The 26,512-nt window shown below is 42.8% G+C and overlaps 1 protein-coding gene across 4 annotated transcripts in view; it reads left to right on the forward strand.

The window, feature by feature from the left end:
- Window positions 1-26,512, forward strand: part of LOC124066420 (homeobox protein Meis1) — a 188,137-nt gene that overhangs the window by 91,897 nt on the left and 69,728 nt on the right. For 3 of the 4 annotated variants that reach the window (XM_046402769.1, XM_046402771.1, XM_046402772.1), the window contains 5 exons: window positions 20,086-20,306; window positions 21,471-21,612; window positions 21,926-21,976; window positions 22,531-22,581; window positions 23,860-24,006. In XM_046402769.1, coding sequence (XP_046258725.1) covers window positions 20,086-20,306; window positions 21,471-21,612; window positions 21,926-21,976; window positions 22,531-22,581; window positions 23,860-24,006 — 612 coding nt within the window. Of the gene's footprint in view, window positions 1-17,635; window positions 18,349-20,085; window positions 20,307-21,470; window positions 21,613-21,925; window positions 21,977-22,530; window positions 22,582-23,859; window positions 24,007-26,512 lie in introns of those variants that run through there. The other variant, XM_046402770.1, reaches the window with a different exon arrangement.

A 26,512-nucleotide genomic window follows, 5' to 3' on the forward strand; every position in this document is an offset into this window, starting at 1 on the left:
AGACATGTCAGGTTAGCTTCACTGGAAACTTGGCATATGTCATTTAGGTCATTCATGCTCAGATAAGTAGGAAATGTTGTTGATTGCTTTTGGTTTCATTTTCACTCTCTTTCTCGACCTATTAAAGGCTGGGGATCCCATGAAGGATTTTTTTTTTACATTTATTCTAAACCTAATATAGGTAAAATGTTATGACCTGAATTCCTTCAATCAAAACTACAAAACCTCTCTTTTGGAAGCACAATCAACAAGATGCAGCAATCTCGCTGACAGAGGATTTGCAGTTAACCAGATCTGTCAGTCAAGTCTGGTGGCATCATTGGCATCCAGTAGAAAGCTTGCTGTAACAATACTCATACTCAAGATAAGAAAAAGGGGCACTTCACGCAGAGCTAAAGTCAGTTTAACGTGGTCTAAATCGTTAACCCCGACCTGTGCAGGACACAACCCTGACTTAGAGCTTAGAAGAATCAGCTCAGTCAGGTTCAGGTAAATGGTGTTGTTGGTTATCAACCAAACGAGCAAGTTTGTCATCATTTTGCTGAAAAACTAGTAAAATTAGGGGCAACACTTTTCTTAAGTTGGAAGTTTATTCACATAATTTACTTTTTTTTTTTCTTTTTATTGGCACAAAGCCCTTCATACTGTACCGCGACACTGGTTGGAAGTGCTGCCAACTCCTCTATAATAAAGCACATGAAAATATTACCATTTCATTCTCAGAGTAGCTGCAACCTTGTCCGACTCTCAGGCGTCCTTAATAAGTTGCTATGTCTAGACACCAACAGATGTTTCTGTTGTGTCTCTTAGATCTTGAAGTAGTTGTTGTGTCAAATCTTAAAGACAGCTGCTGCTTTCTGTGTCACGTCTGTCTTGAGAAATGATCTCTGCACTCAGTCTGACTAAATAAAGACACAAAAAGTTACAAAAATATAATCCCAGAAGTCCACCTCGTCCCTCCACTCGCTCATGACAAATTTCTCTGTATCTTGATGTCTTTGATGTTGATGTCTCGTCTCAGTGGAATGTCTCTTTTCTCCGCTGATTCCGCTGTGTAACCCAAACTCGGGGTGTTGGAGCTGCATCGGTAGATGTCATTGAGGAAAGCTGACAGAACATGACCTTTACTGAAGTTCTGAGGTTACTGTTCTCCAGCGGAGGAAGTCAAAATAGATGAGTGGATTAAGTGAGAGCCAGCATCCCTTGAGACTCATTAGAATAGGAGAGCAATAAAGAGAAAAAAGGAGTGATCCCAGCTGGACCGACTTCCTTTCACATCTGACCTCATCACCAGAGAAACACTTCACGGACATCCATCTGGTCAGGTACGCAGACCAGACAGCAGAAGAAGCGACGCTCTGTACACCAAAACCATCAGTGTTCGTTTAAGCGTGAAAGTAACACTGTTATCATTACATCTCTACAATCATGTTATGTACTGAATATTTGTGGATAATTCTGCTGATTTGGTCATTTGTAACAAAATGCAGGTAAGAACTTCCAAGAGCCAAATGTGACATGTTGAAATAGCTTGTTTTGTCCAAGCAGCAGCCCCTAAACCTAAAGACATTTAATTCACGGTGATGTAAAACAAACAAAAGCAGCAAACCTTACATTACCGAAGCTAGCACCATGCACTTTTGCTTCATATACAGCTAAAGCAGTTCATTTGCCCATCGGATTTGTTGACCGTTCATTTTGTCTTGGTGGTTTGTGATGCGTCTGAAGTCGTACGTTGTCCATCCTCATCGTGCAGCCCTGGCTCAGTGTAAGATGGCAGCCATGTGTGGCCCGGATTGTGATGATGTGATGGACGATGTGAGTAATTCTCATTAACTGGGAAACGGCACATTAACATTTATTACTTTTGAAAGAGGCATGGTTACCTGCGCTTGCATTGGTTGAACACGGCCCTGTGTGCAGGCACTTTAATTCCCAGATTACGCTATCCTCATATATGTGCCTTGTGAAACAGAACACACTACGGCTTTATTTCCCTGCTAGCTGGCACTTCCAGTAACTGCCGTAAATTTTTAGTCCAACTCCTCTTCTTACTGCAACTTCCTCCATTTGAAAGTGAGTTTTTTTCCTTTCCTGCCCCAACAACAGAGCAAGTTACCGTCTACTTTCCTTCTGTCCATCCTCTCATCTAGTAAGCACGGCTCTCTCTCTGCTCTTTGGGGCCCACAAGTGTCCCAATCCCTTCCTCTGTGCTCGGTTTCTAGCCCAGATCAAATGTTAGGCTTTAAAAAGCTAAAGTTTGATGTGGATGAGCAACTGCCTATGAAACACTTTAATCCGAAATGCTGTAATGTATTTAATTTCACACCCTCTGATGGTGTTGCCCCTTCTTAGGATTACTCAAGGGAAGAAGGGGGTGGAGATGGAGGCAGAAGGGCATGGCAGGAGAGGAGGGGGGCAGTCACTGGAGCCCTTCGTTGGATAGAACAAGACTTAAGAAAGAGAGGGCAAGAGAGGCAATCAAGTGCTGTACGAGGAAAAGTGGGGAGTGAGAGTAAACAATAGGAAAAAGATGCAAGAAAGAATAAAATAAATCATATGTAGACAGAGGAAAGAAAATGTGATAAGTGAGAGGGGAAAAAAGCATTTCTGAAAGCGGGGAGAAATCTTGCCACGGAGCTGGCTTCACAGAGAAAAGGAAGAATGCCACTTTACAATTTGGAATGCTTGTATTCAAATAGGAGGTCGGAGCTTTGGAGCCCGCAGAATGCAGCTATATCTGCATTGTCACATCCCCCCCTGCTTGGATAAGGGGAAAAGACACCCTGGCAAATCCCATTGTAGAGCTTGGGAGCTTCATAAAAGTTAAGGAGCGATGGATATAGTCTTGGCCCCCTTATGAGATGAGGATCTATCTGGCCTGGCTTCGGAAGCCCTAGACGCATACGCAGGGATATTGGAGGCAATAATTCCCCGGGACGGGAGCACACACAGGCTCCTTTATATCGCCCCCTAATATCCAATTTACGGGCTCAGGCCCTCCGCCAGAGCAGCCCCCGAGAACTTAGAATGCACAAACGCCAGCGTGAGATGGAATTAGGGCCAAGTTCTCTTTTCTTCTGTTTGCCAAAAGTTTGAGGCTTACAGAAATATGAAACTGTTTTTTCTCTCTCTCTCTCCTTCCCTTTCCTTCCCTCCACTCCCGTCTCCTCTCCCCCTTCACTCTTCTGTCCGTTAACCCAATTCATCCATTAAATAGACAAGGAACCGAAAGCAATAAATAATTTCGGCCTGCGATGGAAAATGACTTGATGTTGTGTGGCTTTGGTTATTATACGGCGAGCTTTTCCAACACAGTGAGTAGGAAATGTTGTAAACAAGCATTACTGATTGGAAGTGAGGCGCAGTCATTTGGTTTTCTTTGAAATTTGTCAGGCTGAGGGTATTATGGCCTTGTCAGAAAATAAGGGAGGTTTAATTATTCAGTGGAAAACCAGAGAGAGAGACAGAGGTGAGGGGAGTCTATCATGCTTAGATGAGTGGGGATTTATTTAGGTTTTGGGTGAAAAAGTAAAAGTTAGAAAGTGTATACATGCTTAAGAGGCGTGATATTCCCCCTCTGCTGATCTCCTTATCCTCTCCTTAGTCTCCCTAAGCAGTATGTGGTACACACACACACACACACACACACACACACACACACACACACACACACACGTGCACCCACACAGTGACTTTCCCTCTGCTACTGCTGGATGAATCTCCCATGAACCTTGCCAGCCTGCCTTGCCTGTGGTTGTATTTACTCATAACAAGGGCTTAGGCCAATAAGAATATATGGTGATTTATACTGTGACCAGCAGGGGATTGTGTTGCCCTGATGCTTTAAGTATTTTACACTTTGCTAAACTCTCTGACACCTCCGTGGATAAAATCATCCATTTGTACAGGCCTCTTCTCTTTCTTCCCCACAATGCTGCACAAAGCAACAACAAAACAAAACTGTGATTGAACCTTGCAGCAACATGGAGGCAAGAGACGGCTCACGCACCCCTCACGCTGAACAGAAATGAGAGAGGCAAAAAAACGACAGCAGCTCTGGTTATCTCAGCAAGTGCCCCAAAATGATTCAAGCCAGTTGGGAGCGAAGGAGGAAGTGATGTGATGCTGTTATAGAGCGACAATTTCCACGACGACTCCTCAAAGCTTATCAAGTCATTATTCTCTCATGTTGTCAATCACTGATCAATTAATAAAAAAAAAAATACATTTATAAGTTGTTAAAATAATCATTAGTTGTCACTATATCATCCTTAACCCTATATGGGTTTTCTTTTATCAAACACAACAAAAATTCAACTCACACACAACCTCACAACCAGCCTTCATCTAATACCTTTCATAAGATCCACAAGGCTAACAAACTCTTCACACCTCCGACTTAAAGTGACCGCAGACAACCTGTCATGCTCAGACTGTTGACCTCCATCGAAACCTGTCTCTGTCTTCATTTACCAGGTCGTTCTGGCCAAACTCTCCAAATGGCATCGCATTGGAGAACCCGATGCTGGGATCATCCATTCCCCGAAAGGTCAAGCAGAGTGTGCTCGAGTCATAAAAATCCCCCATCTCATTATTTGAGCATTTCTCCGGCCGGTGGCAGGGGTGCAGTGCAGTGGAAATGGAATGATATATCGGAGCTGGTCAATAGTCGATCTATAATGACTGTGTTGTTGGGCTTTCACTTTAGAATAATTTATAACCTTGCTGATCAATAACTAATCTTGGGCATAGTCAGTGCTGAAATAAAGAGGAGAATGATGATGGCAGGGGGGAAGAGGCTCTGCTGGAATGTGTGGCAAACTGATGCCCCCCACCTCCCATAACACACACACACACACACACACACACACAGGCAGGCAGGTTTCTGCTCCACTGGGGCATTATGTAGATCATCACAGATCCTAAAAAGTTTGGGCTGGAGTTTAACTTTTGTGGAGTGAAGTTATTGATTTGTGTGACTCTGTAGTAGTTCAGATCTAATCAGTTTCATAAAACGTGTTTCTCGCTGTTCTTTGTGTGCGCTCGCATGCACGTTGAAACATCTGTAGAGGCACGAGTGTGCAAATCTCAGATGGTGTCTGCGTGTTTACGAGTCTTTCACATTTTACACCTGTTTGTGTGTGTGTGTGTGTGTTGGCCTGTGGAGCTGAGGGGGCTGAACCCTCTGCCCTCAGATTAGCCCCTGGTTGATAGGATTAGGCTCTAATGACTGGGACTTGGAAGACAAAGGGAGTTTCTGCAAAGAGGCTTAGATATGGAAGAATTAGCAGCAACCTTCCATTGCTCTTTCTTTCTCTCTTTCTTGCCTTTCTCCTGCCTTGTTCACCCCTTCTCTCCCTCTCCTTTCCTTTCTTTAGGACCCTTCCTCTCATTGTCTCTTGCATACACATTGTGCCTTGTTACACTCTACTGCTTCCTTTTTTGCTGTTTCCCTCTGGTCATCTGACAAGATTGTTCACTTATGCACCTGTCACAATGTTGGAAATGCATTGAGGGTCACCGTGTTTGTACATTAGTAACCATTTACAAAAAGCGAGAAGAATCTGGTTGTAAAAGCATTGATTTTGTCATAATATTCAAAGTTTGCACTTCACTTTTTTCAGAAAGTTGCTGCACCACATTGTGCCTGCTAGCAGTCTGGGTTTCCTTGGTGTGCACAATATGCACAAAACTTTTGATGTCAAATTTTTTGTTGCATCTAAATTATTTTTTCTTTCTTTAAATTTTACATTCATGCTCAACCTTATTACAAAGCAGGCTTTGTCCTTAAGCATCATTTGCCATCTGCAGCTGGCTTTATTTCTTTCTCTTCTAAGCATTCCTCTGTTCTCAGCAAACAACCAATTTGGGCTTTAAACACTGTGCTTTAAAAAAAAAATACATTAAAGAAAAAAACACTGAATTTGAGAAGAGTGTTTAGAGTCCTAGGAGGTAGAATTCCTTGCATTCACTATCCAAATTTGAGCTCCCCGACATCTTGAAGCTCTTTGATACGATTCAGCACCGTCAAACCACCTTCAATACCGAACAGTGCTGCAGCGCCAATAGCACTGCGTGTTTCGATAGCCAGCCTTATTAGCCCCTATGCTAAATGGTCTGATGCCCAAAGGCCCTGCTCAGGTTCTAATTGCCCTGGTCTCAGATGCTCTCCGAGAGTGAGCACCAGCCGAGACGCAACACAACAACGGCAAAAGAGAGGGATTTAAGAGATTTTCTGCCAGCTTACGTAAGAAGAGTGCAGAGCAGCTCCTTTTGGTCGGAGCTGAAAAGGCTGCTTGTGTGTTTATGTCTGCGAAGATAAAACCATCGGTGGATGGAACCATTAGAAGAGTATTGCTCAATAAGCCTTGGTATTTTAATTTGGGGCTGGTCATGTGTGTGTGTGGCAGAGTCTTGTGTGAGTTGCAGCGCAAGGTTATGTTGGCGATGTCTCTAAAGAGGAAAATACAGCGAGTGGAGACTGATGGAGGAGCCCAAAATAAAGGAGGGTGGGGTGGACGTCGAGATTTGTTTGGGAAGTCATGTATGGTGGCGTGAGTTTGAGGGCTGAGTGTTGGTTTACTGAGCCCCAGCTGGGCTCTAATCCGGCTGACTTTCATAAACCTGACTGGGCAGAGCAGGCGAAAGCACCGGCATTAGCGCGAATGAAGCATGTGAGGTTGTCCACAAGCCAGCCTCCTGTCAGTCTTAGTCCAGTTATTGAGCTGTTTATTTAGTTTATTGCTAAAGACATGGCCTTAAGTTCATCAAAAATATAAAGGGTCCTATCTGCATGAGTGTTAGCTGTATAATCCAAGAATGTGCATGATTTACTCCCCTTTAAAAACACTGGAGTCTGTTTAATTTTGGACTTTGAGTTACTCTGTGGCCTCTTCTAATCTCATTTTGATGTAAAACTGTCCCAAATGTTCCTGGAAAGTAATAAAACACACAATAAGTGACTAATTAGTGGACTAATTTGGCCTGATGTGTTAATACTTCACTTTGATTTTCAGCAAAAAGTTCAAAGCCTGGATGTGGAGGTGGGATCTGTGAACCAGGCTCGGAGCACATGTCTGAGGCTGCCGCATGCACAAATCCTCAAAGCCAAATCAACTGCGTTTACAGTGTAATAACGGTGACATCATGCAGTTTTCCTAACTATCCCGAGTTATGTTGAGTCCAATTTGCCCTAAAATGCTTACATACACACACACACACACACACAGTGACACACAGAACAGTAAAGTACATGTACATGCGCACACACTCTTCTCCCCTGCGTTGTACACTCACAGCCTGTTGGCTTTTATCTTGCTCTGGGCACTAGATGAGGACCATATGCAGGCCCAGTGCAATTATGGTGTGCTGAATTGGTAAAACAACAAGAGGGCGTTTTAACGGAGCAGTAAATGCAGGTAAGGACCTTTATTAAGCCAGATCAGGTTGCACTGATGTTGTCAGCTGCAGACTGGCTCGCAGACAGGTCCCGGGTATGTTTGTAGGTGTGTGTGTGTGTGTGTGTGTGTTTGCATGCATGAGTATTTCATGTGCGTTTCGCTTTAGATACGTGGCAGTCGGAAAAATCAGAAGGAGACGCTTCCCCGTGTTACTCTGAGGATTTTTAGCTTCACAGGAACCGACAATTTGACTTTCAGCAAGAGTCTGTGTCACGCATGCACACAATTTACCTGTCTCAACATCTGAGGGAAATTGCATGTGATCTGTAATGGTTTTGGACATGTCACCCCACCAGACTCTTTTCTTCGTGCCCGATAGGTGAAAGGTCAATCGCTAAAATGTTTATGTGCTGCCCTGTGATGTTGACTCCCACAGGAGGCTCGGATTAACCCACACTGAGCCTAAATCACCGGTAGGTTTTGTATTTCCTTAAGTAGGAACAACAAGACATTAATAAATAATTCTTGCACTTACCATAACAAGATTTGACAAGATAACAAGACGTTTGATGATCCTTGACTTCTTTGAAAAACAAGTAATACTACATTACAGAATTGCTGTCATCAAAATATACTTCATGGACCAGAAGTAAAAGTACTCATTATACAGAAGGAACCCTTTCAGAATGTTTTATTATTATTACTATAAATAATACTGGCTTCATTTTTCCACCAGCAATAATCACTTCTTGTTAGCACTTCATAAACTGCCTCTGCAAAACAAGGTAATTAAACAACATAATTCTGTCATTAATGTTATTAGTGCATCAGTGTGTAAATGACGTCTTGATGTTTTAGTTGGTCGAAGTGGAACTAGTTTTAGCTACTTTATGAAGCACACTGTAGGATCATTTGTTCTGTAAAAATACTTCATTTCATTTGTTGATCGTATGGTGCATGTTGGTGAGTTCAACCTACAAAGTAACAAGCAAAGTAAAGCTGTCAAATATATGATGGAGTAAAACATACAATAAGGATATAAATTAAGTACCTCAGTACCTCAAAACTGTACCACGTGAAGTGAGTGTACTAAATGAGTCTGATTTCTAATGGTCTTTGTTATACTTGTACGTGCATGAGATATCCCGACGCAGTAAACCCTCTCATCTGATACTTCGACGAGGTTTTACTTGTCAGTGTTTCACTGCAGCCGTGGGCTGATGCAGATTCTTTATTGGTTTATAAGATCATGACATTCTGTCTGTAGAAAAGTTTGATTTTAGGTTTTATGCCAGATTCTGGGGGAAATAATCAGCATGTTGAACCCCTGCTGCAGTGGAAGTTCTGTTTTTTTGCTGATGAGGAGAAAATCCAGCCGCAGTTTAATCACTGATAACATGTCGGTCCAGACTGATGAACTCTGTCACTTTTTCTGGATGGAAATCATGTTTTTTTTCTCTGGAAAGCACAAGTGGTTCAGCCACAGCTGCTCTCTTTCTCTTTGTTGAAATTATAGCAATATTTAGAGTCCGTTTTCCAGTTCAGTTGTGTTTATTCAAAAATCACTAATCTAAACTAAGATGAGGTTATATAACTTGGCCGAGTGATTACTTCATATCACCAAAAGTTTTCAGGGACAGAGAAAAACCACCTGTTTTTTTTTTTTTTTGTTTTGTTTTTTTTTTTCTAATTGCAGGAGTTTCAAATCAAGTTATGCCAAGTCCTCAGTGGCAGACGCTCTTTTGTGACAGCATGCTAGACACAAAAGATTTTCCAGGTGGTGCAGTTTGTTTGAGTTTTTTTCCAACAGTAGATTTTTGAAAATGAGGCTTTGTGGTCACAAAAAAAGGTACTTGTACTTGTAGTTACTAACGTAATATAAAGTTAATGTTATTTGTGTGTGTGGACAGTAACTCACTCCAGAAGCTGCTGGATGTAAGTGTGTGTGTGTGTGTGTGTGTGTGTGGGTAGCATTAAAGTTTTGCATTCTTCACATCTTTTACCCTCATAAAAGACTGAAATTTTCTCTTTTCTGAAAACACATAACAAATGAATTATCTCAAATGAGACACTTATTTTCTGAATTAGATAAACAACATATACAGAAAAGTTCGCCATCTCTTCTGAAAGAACAGTTGATTGTAAAGACCGCAGGTACACATCCTCTGTATTTCAGGGCGTCTTAATGATAGTGTGATGGCTTTTTATTTCCCCTCAGAGTTCTTACAGCATGAAGCTCTTTAGAATAGAAAATTTCAAATTTACAGGTTCTGTCTGCGTTTAGAAAATCAAGGATGAGACAAAACAGTGAGAAGGAAGAATAATTATCTGAGGCAGGTGTGGTATAATGTGTGATAAACAGAGGAGGAAAGAAAGAGCGACAGAACAAAGGGTATAAAGATAGAAGTGTCAAACATTAGCGCGTGCCAAGTCGTCTGTTGTTGTCTTTTGATGGTTATGACACTTGTGATAATTAACAAAAGCTAAGTGGAATAAATTTACATCAAATCACGCTACCTTGATTCTTTGACAGTTTGCATGTGGGTTTAGAAGAACTTTTCACAGAAAACAAGTTTGCGTCTCATTGTTTGAAAAGCCTTGGTGGATTTTTTTCTTTTCTCTGTTATGCAGGAGTAGAATAATTGCTTCCATTTATTGCAGGAAAGCCGCAGTTAGTGCAGCAGACTTCTGTACTTCAGCGGATCTCTGACATTTGTTGTTATGACAGCAACTTATGCTCTGAAAGCTTCTTTATTAGGATCGTGCAGGGCCGTACAGTATGCAGGGGATCTTAGATGGGATGATGAGATGACCGCTGACCTCTTCATGAACTTCGATGGAGACTAACTTTGTTTAGGAAAGATGGCTGCAGGTTTACTAGCAGCCGCTGTAGTCAATCAGTGTGTTTGGTAATTTGATTCACTGCTGCCAGGATGGACGGGCGCCCCTTTGCTGAACTGCCGTTCAACTATCTGATCTGATATGTACATATGTAATTTATATTGAAGTCCACGTTGTAACTATCACCAAACCTGCAGTTCATCTCTGGCATGTTGTCGAGGTGTCTTATTGCTCTCAGAGGGAGATAAAGGCCCACTGACCAACACCTGAAATAGCCTTTGCGTTGGTTGTGAGCTTATTTTGGAATGGATTTTAACGCTGTGATATCCAAGTCAGTAGCAGACTGAGTGACCTCCTCTGGTGGTGGACTTTTAGGCTGGGAGAACCACGTTCTGCCTGGTCCTCGCTCACAAAGTGTCTCTCTCTCTCTCTTTTTTTTTTTTTATTTAGTTCGGTTTATTTGACAGTTCGAGAAGGAGGACATCAAATCACACACAGCTTACAAAAATAAGCTCTGAGATTTCCATTGCGGCCCTAAACTGAATGCACAACCTTTTATTAGCTGTTATCATATATATTTCATTTGATTTTATCTCTGTTGTTTTGGACAGTTTTCCAAAGTTTATATTATTTTTTATGCTTATTTCTATTCATGTGTCTCCATTTAATATTTTTACAATTTATGTAAAAACCTCATATTACACTCTTTCATATAAAGTAGATGTAGTGCTGTAGATGAAATAGGAGAATATACAAACCTGTCAAAATATAGTCTGAAACTGTTTGCTCTGCACTTGTATAAGACATTAATCAGTTAGCGATAAATTTTCCAGCCTGACTGAAAAGCTCCAGCTTTTACAGCCTTCGGTAACATGCAGTACTATATGTGAGTACTGCACAGTGGTTATGTGGCTTGTGAGTGTGTAAAGTATAACCGTACGTTCATGGTGACCTTGTGTTTACTGCAGTCTGGGAGATACGGATCAGCTACAAGCCAAAAGCTCGCCGTGGTTAAAACCTTTGTACTCTACCAGCCGCCTGGGCAAGAAACCGGCCATCATGTTGAGGGATGGTTTTACTCTGAAAATCCGAAAAAGAGTCAGTGTGGCACAGTCTGTCTGCAAAGGAAACATGAGCATTTTGCTGTCCTTTGTATTTTCTTATGAAATCAATCAATAATTTTAATTCTAGGGCCATAGAAAAACAAAATTGTCAGCGGTTCTTTAAATCCCTGGTTGTCAAAATAAAAGTCCTACTGAGACCTGCAGCATCATAGGCTGTTGAACTGTGGGACAAATAAAGGTTTATCTTACCTCACTTTATTTTTATATGGTGGATTTGTGTGTTAAAAATCGGCATACTTGACACTTTCATTTGTTGCCTTCATTGTTGTTTTAAGGAATATTAATTCAATAGTATGACATGTATATGTCTGTCATTTGAAAGATAACAAACCTCACAAAATAATCCAAACTGTCACATTAAAAACAAAATAAAACTTAAAGTCAAGACTTTCATCACAGTCATGTGCTGCATGTGAGCTTCTAACAGCTGTATTACTGGCCTTCAGTAAGCGTATCCTTCTTCAATTCAGTGTGCGTATTTGGGACCAGATCCCTTCATATGGTTCGCTTATAGCTGCTGTTGCTCTGCCGGGGTTTGCTGGTTTATTACCACTAGGCTATGCTGTGCTCCCAGGCCACTCTCCACTCCAGCCCCAACTCACACCCATACAGGAAAAGATGAGTGTTCACACCTCCTCTGCAGCCTTCCCTCACTCCTCCCTTCCCATCGCTCTGATTTTTTTCCCCCTCCTGGTTTTATAGCTCGGCTACAACACCCGCTTGTTCTCTCCTCATCGTCATCCTTCATCTCTCTGCTTTGCCGCTCTCCTTTTTTCTCACTTTCCTTCCCTCCCTCCCTCCTTCCTCCTCCTTCTCTCTCTCTAAGGTGCTGATCAATTCACAGTATCCCTGGGAGGTGTGAGAACCTCCACCCCCCCAAACTCCTCACCCATCCACCCACTGCCACCTTGAACGGTGCAACTGGTCGACACATGATGGTCCTTACCCTTCTCTCACCCAAATCTTTCATCCGTGTATTTTTTTGGGGAGGAGGGGGGTGGATCATGTGAGGATGATAATGACAATACTCTTTTCCTTCTTTACTTCCATTTCTCCTTTCGTCCTCCTCTTTTCACTCCGTCCTCTCTATTCCTCCCTCAGCAAAAGTGTCTGTGACACCATTAGCACACCTGAAATAATAGCGGCAGTGACAAATGCTGCAGGAAGGGGAGGGAGAATGAGAAGAGAGAGAGTGAGAGAGGGGAGGTGTGTGTGATAGAGTGATGAGCTCTCTATCTATCTGTGGGGTCAATTCAGACTCAGCAGCCTTTCAGAGTAAAAGTGGAGCTGCTGACCCAGTGGCCAGTGGCCCAATGTGAAAATTGACTGACAGCATTCAGCACAGCTATAATCACAGACTTCTTACGTCTGTGTGTGTGTGTGTGTGTGTGTGTGTGTGTGTGTGTGTGTATACACGTTTATAGTTCTATATATGTGTGCATCTAATTTCACACACTTCTCACCATATAGGAAAGCAGCTGTTCGTCACATGTGTATGTATAGGTGTGATGCAGCGATGTCAGCGTGACTGTCACATCCAGCTCTTCTGTCTGTCCGCATTCGGTCGTTTGCAGTCCTTTATCACAAGTCCACATGTTCACATTGACGCCACACCTACGTACGACCTGCTCACTGAGAAAGCAGCTGCAATTTTCTTACTTTTGGGCTGTAACGGGGCTGAACGAATCTTTAAATTACTGGTTTTATTTTCAAAACATATACATGCCAGTTATAGTTATCCTCTATGTTCTGTGAAAAGCTGCTGAGTGCCTAAGTGTGTGCACCAGACTTAGTCTAAGACATTAAATCTGAGAATTTAATGTTTCCATCTCTTGAGTTTATGACTTTATTCAAATTTTTTTTGTCTTTATGATCGGAACTTAGAAAAAGCTCAAAGGTCGATCTTTGGTAAGATGTTGCCTAAATGCTGCAGTAGAAATGAGTGGATTCTTGTATTAACAGTTTCAGATATAGTAAAACAAACGTGTAAACAGACACACTGAAGATTTGCAATTAAAAGCAGCACACTAAAAGACAGCTAGCACCTTTATATATTTTATTAGCATGTTAAATCAGTCACATGAACAAGGAGATGAAATATAAATATAACAATTTCTTTATGGGCTGCATTTAGTTCAGCATGCTGAATAAGATAACATACTTACAGCAAAAAACAAAACAAAACAAAACAAACAACAAAAAACTTTAAAGAAAATTAATATTGCAGTCTTTTTTGTCTTAATGATCTGAGCAGGACTCCCTCTGCCTTCCTGCATGTCATGTAATTCCCAACAGCTCCGGTAGAAGGCGCAAATGATTAAGCATTAATGTGTGTGAGAGGCTCAGATTAACGTTTGGGCCAGACTGCAGCACCCAACACAAGTGAAAACTCCCAGAGGAGAGGAGTTAGACTTGGTAAAGACGCTAACTGATTTCATGGTTAGAAATTAATATTGCGATGCATCATAACACTGCCATTATGCCAAAAACCATGATGTCACACCACTGACCACTTCACATTATATTTGTGATGTTTTTGGGTGTAATTGTACTCCGAGGATGATTCTTAAAAATAAATTAAAATAGTATATATATGTATATATACATATATATAATTTGCCATAATCCAGTCCTCTCATTCTGGTACAATAATTCGAGACAAACTTTCTACTAAAATAATTAGAACATTTTTCTGCACTTTGACATCTCAGTAATTTGTAAACGATGATGGAGAATCCGGGTGGAACACGGGCCTTTCTCCCGTGACACTGGATGCCACCTCGCGTTGTAGCTCATTACACTAACTTTTAAAAGAGCCTAAATCATGTGCCTGTGCACCCCCCAACCGAATCATTTCAGATCCCAGCGCCAAAACGCACCCTAATGAAGCCGGCTGGGTTATTCTGACAGACGATAATATACTGGAGCTCTCATATAATTAGATGAGCTGTGAAAACTTTGCAGCAGGTCTGTGTGTGTGCCCATGTGCTGCAGCAGTGACACAAAGCAGGGAGAGACTCAGTGGCCTTTTGCAGATCCCAACACGTTTGGGCGCAGAGCTGCGGGGCTGCAAAAAAAAAAAAAAAGAAAAGTTTGACCTGAGTTTGACTCCTCAGGCTGCCAGTTACTCCTTGTTTCTTCAAACAGCGACAGAAAAGCAGAGATGGAGACCGCCACAAAAGCTCGGACAGAGATTCTCCGAGTTGTTCCTTTTTTTAAAAAATAAAATAAAATAGAATTAATACTCTTTAGTGCACGTTTTAAAAATAAATATTCAGATCTGTATTATTTATTACAACGTTCTCAGAGCTAACTGGCAGAGACTTAAAACAGTAACGTGTAAGACTGTGAGGACTGAGCATCCTGAGGCTGAATTTCTGCAGGATGCGTGAGTTTTATGCCACAAAGGCTGCAACTTGTCTTTGTGTGCAGACAGCACACGCCAAGGCGCACAGGCCGTCTAACAGCGCGCAGTAAAAACACGCTGTCAATTTACATTCAGCCGTTTGAACGTAATACCTGCTGATTTTATTGAAACGACTCACAGCATTACCGTCATTGCAAAGCGGATTAAACAGAAAATGACGGCATTTGCCCCCCTGCTCTCTTTCAGGTTGCCAAAATGCGCTGACCCTCAGGAAAGAGCAACTCCAGGAGAGAAAGTGGAGCTCCACTTTGCTTTTATAGACGCTAATTGAAGTAGCTTAATTGCTTTATAATACCATTGTAGTTATTTTACAGTGGTCAGGCGCTGATGTGGTCTCCTTTCATGTTAATTTAGCTCTGCTTTTTTTCTCAATGAGCCTCTAAAATTTAGTGTGCCTTGTGGCGTAGTGAGCCAAATAATCGTGTTTGCGTTTCACTAAATGCACACATTTAGCTGAAAGTGGATTTAAACGCCAGCTTATCCTTTATTTAAAAAAAACACAAGTTTTCCTTCGAGGAAATATCTGAAAATAACAAGCTTTTAAAAATATTTAACGTGCCGTAAAAATAAAAAAAGAAGAATGAGAGCGTGGGAGCTTCAACTTACCAATTAATAAATGACTTAACAAACTCGACGATCGCAAATCAGCAGTTTAGTTTTTGATCCAGCGCGCGTAAAAAGCCCGTGCGTCATGCCGGGGCTCCGTGCCTCCTGTGCTGTCCGCGCCTCGGAGCCTCGCCGGCTGGACCGCAGTTGGCTTTGATCGTCGTTTCATGCCAGTAAATTCGTCCCATCGGATCCCACCGGTCGGGTTTTAGCACAGGATTCATCGCCGAATGTGTGAAGCCACATTATCATGTTGTGACACCATTTCTGGCACCGGGGGCAGATGATCGATGACTGGACGCGCTGCACCCGGTGGGGGGAAAAAAGCCTCCAAGCGGGCTGTCACCGACCAGAAACACCTTATGAGCATAATCACAAGATAATGTGGCTGTTTCTCACACTCTCAGTCCACGTGTGATGGGCTGACAATTCACAAAAAGTTGGGCAAACCTCCTCCATCGTGAGGAAAACAACCAAAAATAAAGTCATCTATTGAAGTTTGTGGAAAGCCTTTACGTATGAGTCTTCCCTTAAAACTAATCCTGACCATGTAACTCATCCCGTTTTTATATTACTTTATGTGCCGTGAAATATATCATAAATATTTAATGCAGATTTTGAGGTACTTAAACTTCTTAATTAAAAAGAACAAAATTGATAGACTAAATGAAATAAGATTTTGTACTTCTTTATATCTCGGCGAGGAATCAAATATAACGAGGTAAAGTAGTAAATCCAAACTATTTTGTTAATTTACCTCCTCACATAACTCAAATATACCATTACTTGTCTTGAAATTACTCGAGAATCCAAGTTTCCCCCTCCGTAAATTAAAGTTCATCAATATTTGACCAAACTTTTACAAGCTTTGCACGGTTTATGATGAAGTGACAAAAGTCAAAAAGTTGAATTTAATAACTTCTCTGAGAAGAAGAAAGTTGACAAGATCTTAATGTGAGTGTGGCTCTGCTGTTTGGTGAAGTTTAGTCACAATGTACGTGCATTTAAGCATAAGTAATTAAGTCACAGTTGAAGATTTGTGTGTGTGTGTGTGTGTGTGTGTGTGTGTGTGTGAGAGAGAGAGAGAGAGAGAGAAAGGAGACAGAGATGGAGATGTCTTGGTCAAATATTCCTCTTTTTGGTGAAATCACACAGCGTACGGGCTGTCAGAAAACTCAAAGTGTGTGTTTTCCATTCGCGGATGAGGTTTTGTTTAGAGCCTCCTCTACAAATGTGGCCTAAAACCGATCAATCAGTCCCGGATCGATCATGTGGGGAGCCAATAGGGGGCTCCCATCCCTGAGCCTCTCTGCCATTGGACAGCCCGGGCAGACTGGAGCGACCCATTCAGCGCTGCTGTGGGGGAGAGGGACGGACGACATGTGAACTGTTACTTAGACGTAAAAGATGCTTTGAAAAGCTGCTGTAACGTTTTAATGACTTGTTTCAGGACTCATCCTGCAGACCACAGCTCGGCGTCAAGACGTGAGATAAATACGCTGCTTTTGCATTGCAAACAGCAAAATCTTAAATTCAAATACAAACCAGTGCCCCCAAATAACTTGTTGTTTTATTTATGTGGGGTTGACGCCTTTTGTTGCTCTGTACCTCCAGTATTAAACCTTACGTACACTAATACAACACCGTGAAGCAAACAGACTGTACTGGGGCCGGCAGTGAGCTACCAGAGGCGCAGAGCTTGCAGCAGTTGACTCTGTGGATATCATGCAGGCAGACAACCAGGCGCGTCACCTGACTGTAAAACTATTCAAATGAACAAGATTTCGATTAAAACTTCCTTTTGGGTGAAAGGGACCAATAATTTTGCCGGCAAATCCAGTCCAAACTGAAGCTACAGTTCAGATCATATAGGCTTTAGGTAACATACCTGACAATATCTCAGATCAGAGTTGTAAGATGGTTCAATAAGCCGGTAATAAACTGTTTACAAGCAGAGGAGTGGATGCTGGACGCGTCAATTCCGACATGCGGACGATTCAGCATGTAGAAACGCTCCAGACTGAAGAATAAAGTCAGTTTGTGAGAATGAAACGTGAAACTGGACTCATAGGTGGATATTCAGTGTCCATCCCCGTGTTGTTCCAGCTCTCGGTGCGGCTTGCTGGGCTCGCAGGGTCCTCTCACCCCCCTCCTCTCCGCACGACTTGCTGCAGCCCGGTGCGTTGTGTAAGACGCGACCTGTTATGGCCACCACTACTTCCGGGTTTCAGCAGTCTGGTCCAGATCCTCCGCTCCTCCTCAGCTCAACACACACATCCATTGTACACAAACGGGCAGGCGGCTCATGCATACACACGCGCTCACTCACATACAGACACATACACACACACACATATACGCACACACGCTCAGCATCGATCGTGGCTCCTTTAAGAAAGCCTAAGCCAGAATTATCACCCCACCTCCTCTTGATCTCCTCTAGACGCTTTTGCATAAGAAAATCAAGCCGGGAGCCGAGAGTGATCAAAGAAAACGAGAGGAGAGCAGCTTCATTTTTTAACTGTGATTGTGACCATTAACATTTAGGTGGTGCCGATCCCGTGGAGACGCGCGTCGGACCATCATTCATCCGGTACTTTTGACAAGCCCTCGCGTTTTGACTGACAGGCGGAGTGGCAAAAAGCCATGAGAGTCGCCAGTTTTGTTTGAGGGGCTATTTTATTTCCATCCTGGTTTTGGAAAAGGAGCCTGGCGCCGCTGCCCCGAGGATAGCCGAGGACCTATTCGCCGCGCCTGGGCTAAACTTGCGCAGAAAGCGGAGGCTTAGCTTCGCCGTTCCGTGGAAAAAGGCATACAGGATTTTGGCTGAAACATCTTCCCATTTATTTGGATTTCCTTTCTTCATTTCGTCTCCACCCTGGCCTCAGAGGGGATTTATCTAAACTGAAAGGACGACCAGGGAGTCAGGAGGGTTATGGCGCAACGGGTACGTAGGGCAATCCCCCCTAAAAAGTTTCTCCAAGTCTGCTGTGCTTGAATGCAATCCTGCTCTGTAACGTGGCTTAATGACACACATACCCGCACGGACACACACTCGCGGCGAAAGTTTCTGTCGTCTTCCTGACACATGGAGACACACATTCATTTTTGGCGTCTTTTGGCACGGTATTACGCACCGCCGCACTCGTTTGCTCCACAAACCGGCCCACTGAGGGACATTGGAAGCGTGATCATATCTCACATCGGCTATGTTTTTTAGATTAGTTATGACAGGCCAGTTACTGGAAGCGAAATGGGGGAGGGCATAGAGGCAAAACAAATCTCCACATTTCTCCTCAGACTGGTCCGTCAAGATTTCACGTTGAGCGGAGCGTTTACGAGCAAAACAAAAACCCTCGTTTCGCCGTCTCTTCTGCTTCGTCGCTCCGATGTGCACCGCCAAATGTGCTAAAACGTGCAATATTAGCATAATGCCAGTGAGGCAGTTTTTAGTAATGGGGTGATGACAAACGCTTTGATTCATACACTCCAGGTCTGCTTCAGAGCAGCGGCTTGGATCTTCACGCGGATAGTAAACAGTATAAAAGCAGAGATGTTAGGGACACATTTAGCTGCTTAGTTTGGCACTGGAGCCGCGCCACGCCACGCTGGGGTTTGCACCTCTTTGCCTTTAGGGTCGCAATGCTCAGCTTCAAGTGATAATGCTTTTTACTCTTTCCCCGGCACTTGTTTGTCACTTCTAGAGAGCTTTATCAATAATTCAAGCCTCTTTTTAATCTGCCAAAGAGGCAAACCCGGGATAAAGATTTTATTTGGGGAGTTTGCATCACTTGAATCAAAATTTCTACGTGTGAACTCACTCGGCAGCTGAGTGTTTTAATAAGTGGCGAACAAAAGCGCAAAGACGAGACTGCATTATGTGACTCCAAACTGACACGTGGAAAAGTTTGAATATTCAGCTCCGGTTGAACATCGCCTGAAAAACGCAACACGCGTTTACTTGCTTTAGTTTCACGCTCTAATCACAGCGTACCTGATGGGTGATAACGTGCTGCACAATTACGAGCCTTAAAATTTTGAAAACACACCAAGCAGTGAGTTAAGGTCTTTGTCGTTGCACACAGTGGAAACACACGACACCAGACTAATTACTGCCTGGTTAATGATGAGAATTACTGAGCTTAGTTTGACTTTATTGTCCTGCCAGCATTTTTGAACATGCTCAATAATTCATATTTGTTTTATTCATGTGTTAGCCACAAAGGTCACTGTGAATAAGTTGAGAACAAAACCAGTTTTCTCCTCAGAATAAATGCTGTAATTCTCCCTTCGTAAACAAAATCCTGCTTAACAAGTCCTGCACACTGCAGTCTTACAAATTAGTTTTCTTGAAAACCTGTAAAAAATTAAGCCACTGGGGTGAATTTATTTTGTCTTGTTTTACTTGTGTTACGAGTGTGAAAGAAAGCGGAAAAAGACATTTGAGTGAAGACAAACGTTGAAACTTATTTTGAAAATTAATGAAACTATTTCGCCCAGATGGCAGATTTTTACTTGACTTTTTTAAAGACTAAAAACAAAACTCAAGTGTCACTTCTTCTACTTTAAATAACTTCTTTAAATATATTACTGACTTGTAGTTTTATAGCAAAGTTCTAGCCGGAGTTTGACACATTCTTGTGCTTGTATTTTCACTGTGGCTCCGCGTGTTTGTTGTGTGCAGTACGAAGACTTGCCCCACTACGGGATGGACGGGGTGGGCATCCCGACCACCATGTACGGAGACCCGCACGGCGCCCGGTCCATGCAGGCGGTGCACCTTAACCATGGGCCCCAGCTGCACTCCCACCAGTACCCGCACACCGCCCACACCAACACCATGCCTCCCAGCATGGGCTCCTCTGTTAACGACGCTCTCAAGAGAGATAAAGACGCTATATACGGGTATGTGCAAGCCTCCGGTCCGCGGGGAAACTCACTCTCTGGTGGGCAGGCGTGCATCCAGGCCTGGAGGGGGCAGTCAGGGTGGGCTGGTGGGTGCAGAGTCAGTGCCGTAGCGGGATGAAAACACCGACTGAACGCACGGGACGACCGTGCGTCTTGTGAAGTGTTTGAGGAAAACACTGGAGCTCTGCAGTGCTGCAGAGGCGCAGGAAATGAGAGCGGCTGCAGCCTTTCTGTGTCTCCTTCATTTTCCCACACTTTGCGCTTTTTAAGCTTTTAAAGTCAGTCATATTTATCATGTGTTTCTGCTGGATAAACAATTGCACAAATACCAGGGCAGTAAAAAGAAATATTTAGTTTACTCACTGAGGCTGTCTCACGAACGTCCTGCTGTTTAGTAAGCCCCTGGAAATTTTAATTAGGCTGTTAATAAATATAATGAGACAAAGTCTACTTTAATTAAAACTTCTAATATATTTCTGCTGGTATATATTTATATTTTAGAATTTAAATCGCTTGGTTCTTTTTAAGTTTAATCGTTTATTATGGGAAAAATAATTACCTTCTCTCTTTTAACCGTTTAATTATGTGTGTAATGTGCCAGGCTTCAGCAAATTAAAAATATATCATGTTTAAAGGAAATCCCACATATTCATGTCATTTATTAATTTACAGCTGTTAATTAAAAATCTAGTCATTCCGTTTTCACGGTGGCTAAACATGGCAGTAACAGTTTTACCATCTTACGCCATCCGGACACAACTTTCAACACATTACCAGTCTGCACATATTTACTCTGATGACTTCAACAACTATTAACCATCAGTTGTGCGCACATTTAGTCGCCAACGGCTTCAGAGGATTTCGCCAAACACCACACACACACACACACACACACACACGCCTGGAGACCTGTGCAAGGAATTGTTTGACTGACTCTAAAGCTTTTATGCTATTAGGCGCACCTAGATTTAATCACAGAGTCTGCCCGCTGTTTGCAGCCTTTCTCCGAGCCTCTGCATAATATAATAGCATGGGCTGCAGCAGGAGTCCCCATGGGCGAGTTGTTGAAGAGTAGCATGGCTGGCTAAATCTAGCCTGGAGTAGTCTTGACCCCGGCGCTGTTCTCTCTGGTGACATTTGCTATTGTGTGTGTGTTCCCAGGCACCCCCTGTTCCCCTTGCTTGCACTGATTTTTGAGAAATGTGAATTAGCGACTTGCACCCCCAGAGAGCCCGGGGTGGCAGGAGGAGACGTCTGTTCATCGGAATCTTTCAATGAAGACATAGCAGTGTTTGCAAAACAGGTCAGGAAAGTTTCTCTCTCTCTCTTTTTAATCTGCATGCTCGGGCTGGTTGAGCTCTTCATGCACGGAGCGTGGAGCGCTCCACTTAATTCTATTCTCTTAATTCTAAGCAAATAAAATGGCTCTCACTGATAAAGTTATTTCAGTAAAACAATTGTGTTAATTTCATATTATGTATTTGCTGTGCACAAATTAGGAATTAATGCAGCATTCTGCCAGCAACACGCATGTTAAATACAATCGCCATGTACAGTTTATGACTTCATTATATATTTTCTAGTAGGATATTTTATGAAAATGTTTTTGCTTTTAGATTCGGGCAGAAAAGCCTTTATTTTCATCGAATCCAGAGCTGGATAATCTGGTAAGACACGTTTTAATTTTTTTGTGACCAGTGTCCTGTGTTTTCTCCGAGTTTTTGTGAATAAAGCAGCTGTTGTTTGTGTGCCATATGTGAGAGAGCCATGTGGTGCTGAGAAGCTGCAGCACGAGTGGAGGTGATGTTCCTCTTTTTGGGCTGTTTGATATCACGATGGCCCCCGGTTGTACCTGTAGATGAAGGGCCGCTGTTCGACAGCTGTCACAAACCTTTTGAACTCTGCCTGCGTGGAAAAGTTATTCTATTCATGCTTTTCCTTTTGCACAGTTTGGTACTTTGAATGTGATGTGAAAGTAACGTTTCCTCACGACTAGTTGGTGGCTAATAGATCTCTGACTCTGAGGCTTATTGCAGCGCCAGGCTCTACTGTATGCCTGCTCTCCATATTGCAATAACGTCCAAGTTTAATATCAGTTCCACATAAAATCCATTCATATGAATATTTTCCTCGTCTGCAGTTACTTGTATTGAGAAAAACGTGCCTGTTTAATATCATAGATGTGAGCAGCTCATTTTTTATTGTTATTTTAATTTTTCAGATGATTCAAGCCATTCAAGTTTTACGATTTCATCTTCTGGAGCTGGAGAAGGTAATATTCTCTCGCCATTTCTGTCCAGTGTGCCTCCTCAGAACTATGGGCTGTATTTGCAAAAAATGTATTTTTGCTAGTCGGTTATAATTAGCGTCAAAATCAATCATGGGGCCATTTCTCTTCCGCGTTTAATCACGACGCAAGCTGTTACAACTGGAACGGATCTCTGTGCCCAAATCTCCCCGCACGTTTTAATGAAGTTCAGTGCTGGCAGAAATTGTCTGCAAGGTGAAACATATAGGCGAACTTTGCGGGTTTTAGAAACGATTCTTTGTGGAGGGCAAAAGGCCTCGGGCAGCCATCTGTGGATAGAGGGGAGTGGTGGGTGTAAAAGCTCTGATTTGTCTCCCCATCAGATGGACTACAGCAGCACTGGCTGTCAGACTTTAACCTCAGCTTTAACGTCACGAAACCCCCTCAAAGCTGTTAAAAGTTTTATCTTTAAAAACGCGTTTCTCATGCTCTGCCTTCTCTCAGATCAAAGAGTCTGCTGTAAATAAAATTTAAGCGCGTGCACTGTGCACAAAGTCAGTAAATGAGCTTTAAGGTATTCTGCACTTCTTTGTATTTTTCTGCACATCTGACATCTTGTTTTTGGGGAGGTGGGATGCGCCGCAGTGGCGCTGATAATGTAAAAAGTGGCCAGAATTAAACAGTTTACGTTAAATGTCAGTCAAGCGGGTCACCCTCCTCTAATGGCCACCGGGGCACCGATGATGAATTTAACACGGGTGTTGAGTGCGTTGTAGCCCCTGAGCCCTCTTGTCACTGCCAATTTTCGACGATATCTCTATTTTGAGAGGAGAAGAAACGACGTTAGTCCGGACTGAAGTGCACTGGCACCCCGGCACGGCACGGCACGGCACGGCACAGCACGGGAACTGGTAGCCTGAAAGTAAAACTTATTTCAGCTTTTAAAATTAAAAACTTTTTGCAGGCAAAATCAAACAATTAGAATTTCAGGTTGATTTTTTTATTTGGTGCCAAAGCAGTAACAAGTTGCCAGTAATCAGTCAGATCTCATATTTACTCTTTTAAAAATGCTTAAATAATTTGGATGCAGCAACAGTGCTGCGATCTACGGGTTGGCCAAATCGCCCTAAAAACTCCTCGATGACCTTTTGCATGTCACAGGCCGCCGTGTTTGTGTGTGTGTGTGTGTGTGTGTGTGTTTCGGGGTTGCACATGTCGCTGTTGTGTGATGATGTGCCTTTTGGATGAGTGTGTGTGACGCCTCTGTCTGTTTTCTCTCTCTCTCTCCCTCTCTCTCTGAAGGTACACGAGCTGTGTGATAATTTCTGTCACCGGTACATCAGCTGCTTGAAAGGCAAGATGCCCATCGACTTGGTCATAGACGACAGAGAAGGCGGGTCCAAATCAGACAGCGAGGAAATCACAAGATCATCAGTGGCCCTTGATCAGGTACATCCCCGTCTCTCTCTCTCTGTCTCTCTCTCTCTCTGTCTCTCTCTCTCTCTGTCTGTCTCTCGCTCTCTCTCGCTCTGTGTGTGTGTGTGTGTGTGTGTGTGTGTTCTTCCTGCTGGCTATTCAGCTATTCTGGGTCACTACTCCGCTGCGCTGTTATTTGCATATGATTAAGGCCGTTTTACATTCCATCCATCGGAATGAAAAATTTTCTGAATAATGTTGCTATTATTGGCCCATTAAGACTTGAACCCGGAACCGACCTGGGAAGATTAGCTCGAAAAAAGCATCGCAATAAACTTGACCTGTTTCATGTCGATTTTAATTTAGTGCCTCTCTCCATTTTTCACTGCTGCCTGTCTCCTTTTTCTGAACCAAAACGAAGCGTTATCAGCTCGCCTCTGTTGTGCAGCCCAGGAGAGCAGCAGCAGCAGCAGCAGCAGCAGCAGCAGCAGCAGGCTATGGGCTGCACACTGTGGTTTAGGTGCCTTGGTTTCTCCACTGAGGAGTTCACGGTTCATTACTCGTCTTGTCAGTATTTTTCCTTAGACATGAGTGCACATTGCTTATCGAGACCCCCCCACCCCCTCCTCCTCCTTTATTTCACTCAGAGCGCACAGATTCAGCACCAATAAGAAGGTTTATATTTGAGAGCTATAGAAGCAGCGGGTATTAAAGGTAGATTAGGGAGTGTTTCCTTTTGTGCCGATATCAGAGATAACCACAGCCTTCATTATGTGCTCCACTGACTGTGGGCACTCCGGGGACGTTGTAGTGTGCGCACAGGCATGACCCTAATGGTCCATACACTGCCGTTAAATAATGATAACAGCAACCGATGATTAGAATTATGCAAATCTGGATTTTTCGGCCATCAATAGCTCGAGTCATTTGTGCAGGAGACAGGGTTGCAGGCGATGAGACCGTGTTTCAATAAGTTAAACTATCCCGGAGTTAAGAGTAGAGCCATAACCTATGGATACCGATGAGAGAAAAGAAATCAAGTGTCCAAATTAAAGGGATTAGTCGGATAGCCAGACATAAAAAGTAATGAAGCGATTAGGCTAAATAATTTAAATCCGCGGACTTCCATATGGTTGAGTGGTTGGTCTGAGCAGAGAGAGGCAGCCACCGGCTTTTATGTCCTGTGCTGAATGGCAGGACTGGGAGCGGACTGAGGCCCGACTGGGAAGACCCCAGACCCCCCCCCCCCCAAATCCAGCCAGCGCGCATGCACTCCTCCATCCTCAACCCGTATGGCTGATTATGGAAATGAGAAAGATCACCCGGAAGATAATACTTCATTTAATCCAGAAACAGAATTAAATAACACAGACGCCACTTGTGCATTTAAGTGTCTCTTTGAAGGGCTTGTTGTAATCTCTTGGGGATTGAGTTGACAAAAGTTTTTACTTTTTTTTTTTTTATAGATAGGTCAGGACATGGAATGAAAGCTTTATGCTATATAGATGTGGGAATAGAGTCTGTTAAAACCCTTGGGTTTCTAGGTATATGAAGAAAATTATGTTTTGCTTGGGGCACTGTTGCAGATCTTTAATTGACTGTTAGATGAAGACATGGCCTATTTTAATATAATGATGATCCCTACATATATAGGCAGTCCAGGGTGAAAACACATAAGCTTATGTTTACCATCATATGACAGAATAATATAAATGACCTACAGGCAGTGTTTGCATCAAAATGCAGAGAAAACTTTTTGACAGATGTGCGATGTTGAAGGATGGGCTGATGTTCCAGTAGGATAACGTGGAGACTGTCCACAGAAGCAGGCTGTGTGTAAATGGGCATATCCAAACAGGCAGAGGGTGCATGTCTCTCGCTGCTGAATACTTACATTGTCAATCTAATGGCAGCGCACTTCATAACTTACTTGCGGCTGAATATATATTTTTTGACTTTTGCGGGCTATTTTTGTGTGACGTCTTATCTGCAGTTGTTATGCAGTGACATCCTTAACGAATTTGCGTTGTGTGTGCATTATCTCTTTCCATATGTATTTTTAATATATGCCCTCGGGCATAAAGTTGAAGTGGACTGGAAAAAAATGCTGAGAATTTGCACAAAAGAACAATGTTAACAAGACGGAGAAAGCAGGCTCATTTATTCATAAACCAATTTATTCCAGTGAGGCGACTGAAGCAGAGGAGAAAAAAAAAATGTCAGGGGAAAAAAATACTTTGAATTTATTAAACTGAACAATCCAACAACACTGACATTCTTGCTGCATTATGCACCCTTGCGTCATAACAGTAATTTTCTGAATATTCTTTACATGTCTTTACATTGTTTTGTTAGTCTGCCTATGCAGGCGAGTATAGAGGGACTCTGAGCGCCCCTTTCAAGAGAAAGCAGAGCATAGCTGAGAGGTGAAAAAGTCAGAGAGGCTCTGCGCTGGCTTGTGAATGCAGCCCAGCCTGTTTGGGCTCACCCTCCTGTGTTTGTGTGTGTCTCTTTGTGTAGGTGTGTGTGTGTTTGCAAA

This window comes from Scatophagus argus, chromosome 10 (assembly GCF_020382885.2).
Source record: "Scatophagus argus isolate fScaArg1 chromosome 10, fScaArg1.pri, whole genome shotgun sequence".
Taxonomy (NCBI): domain Eukaryota; kingdom Metazoa; phylum Chordata; class Actinopteri; family Scatophagidae; genus Scatophagus; species Scatophagus argus.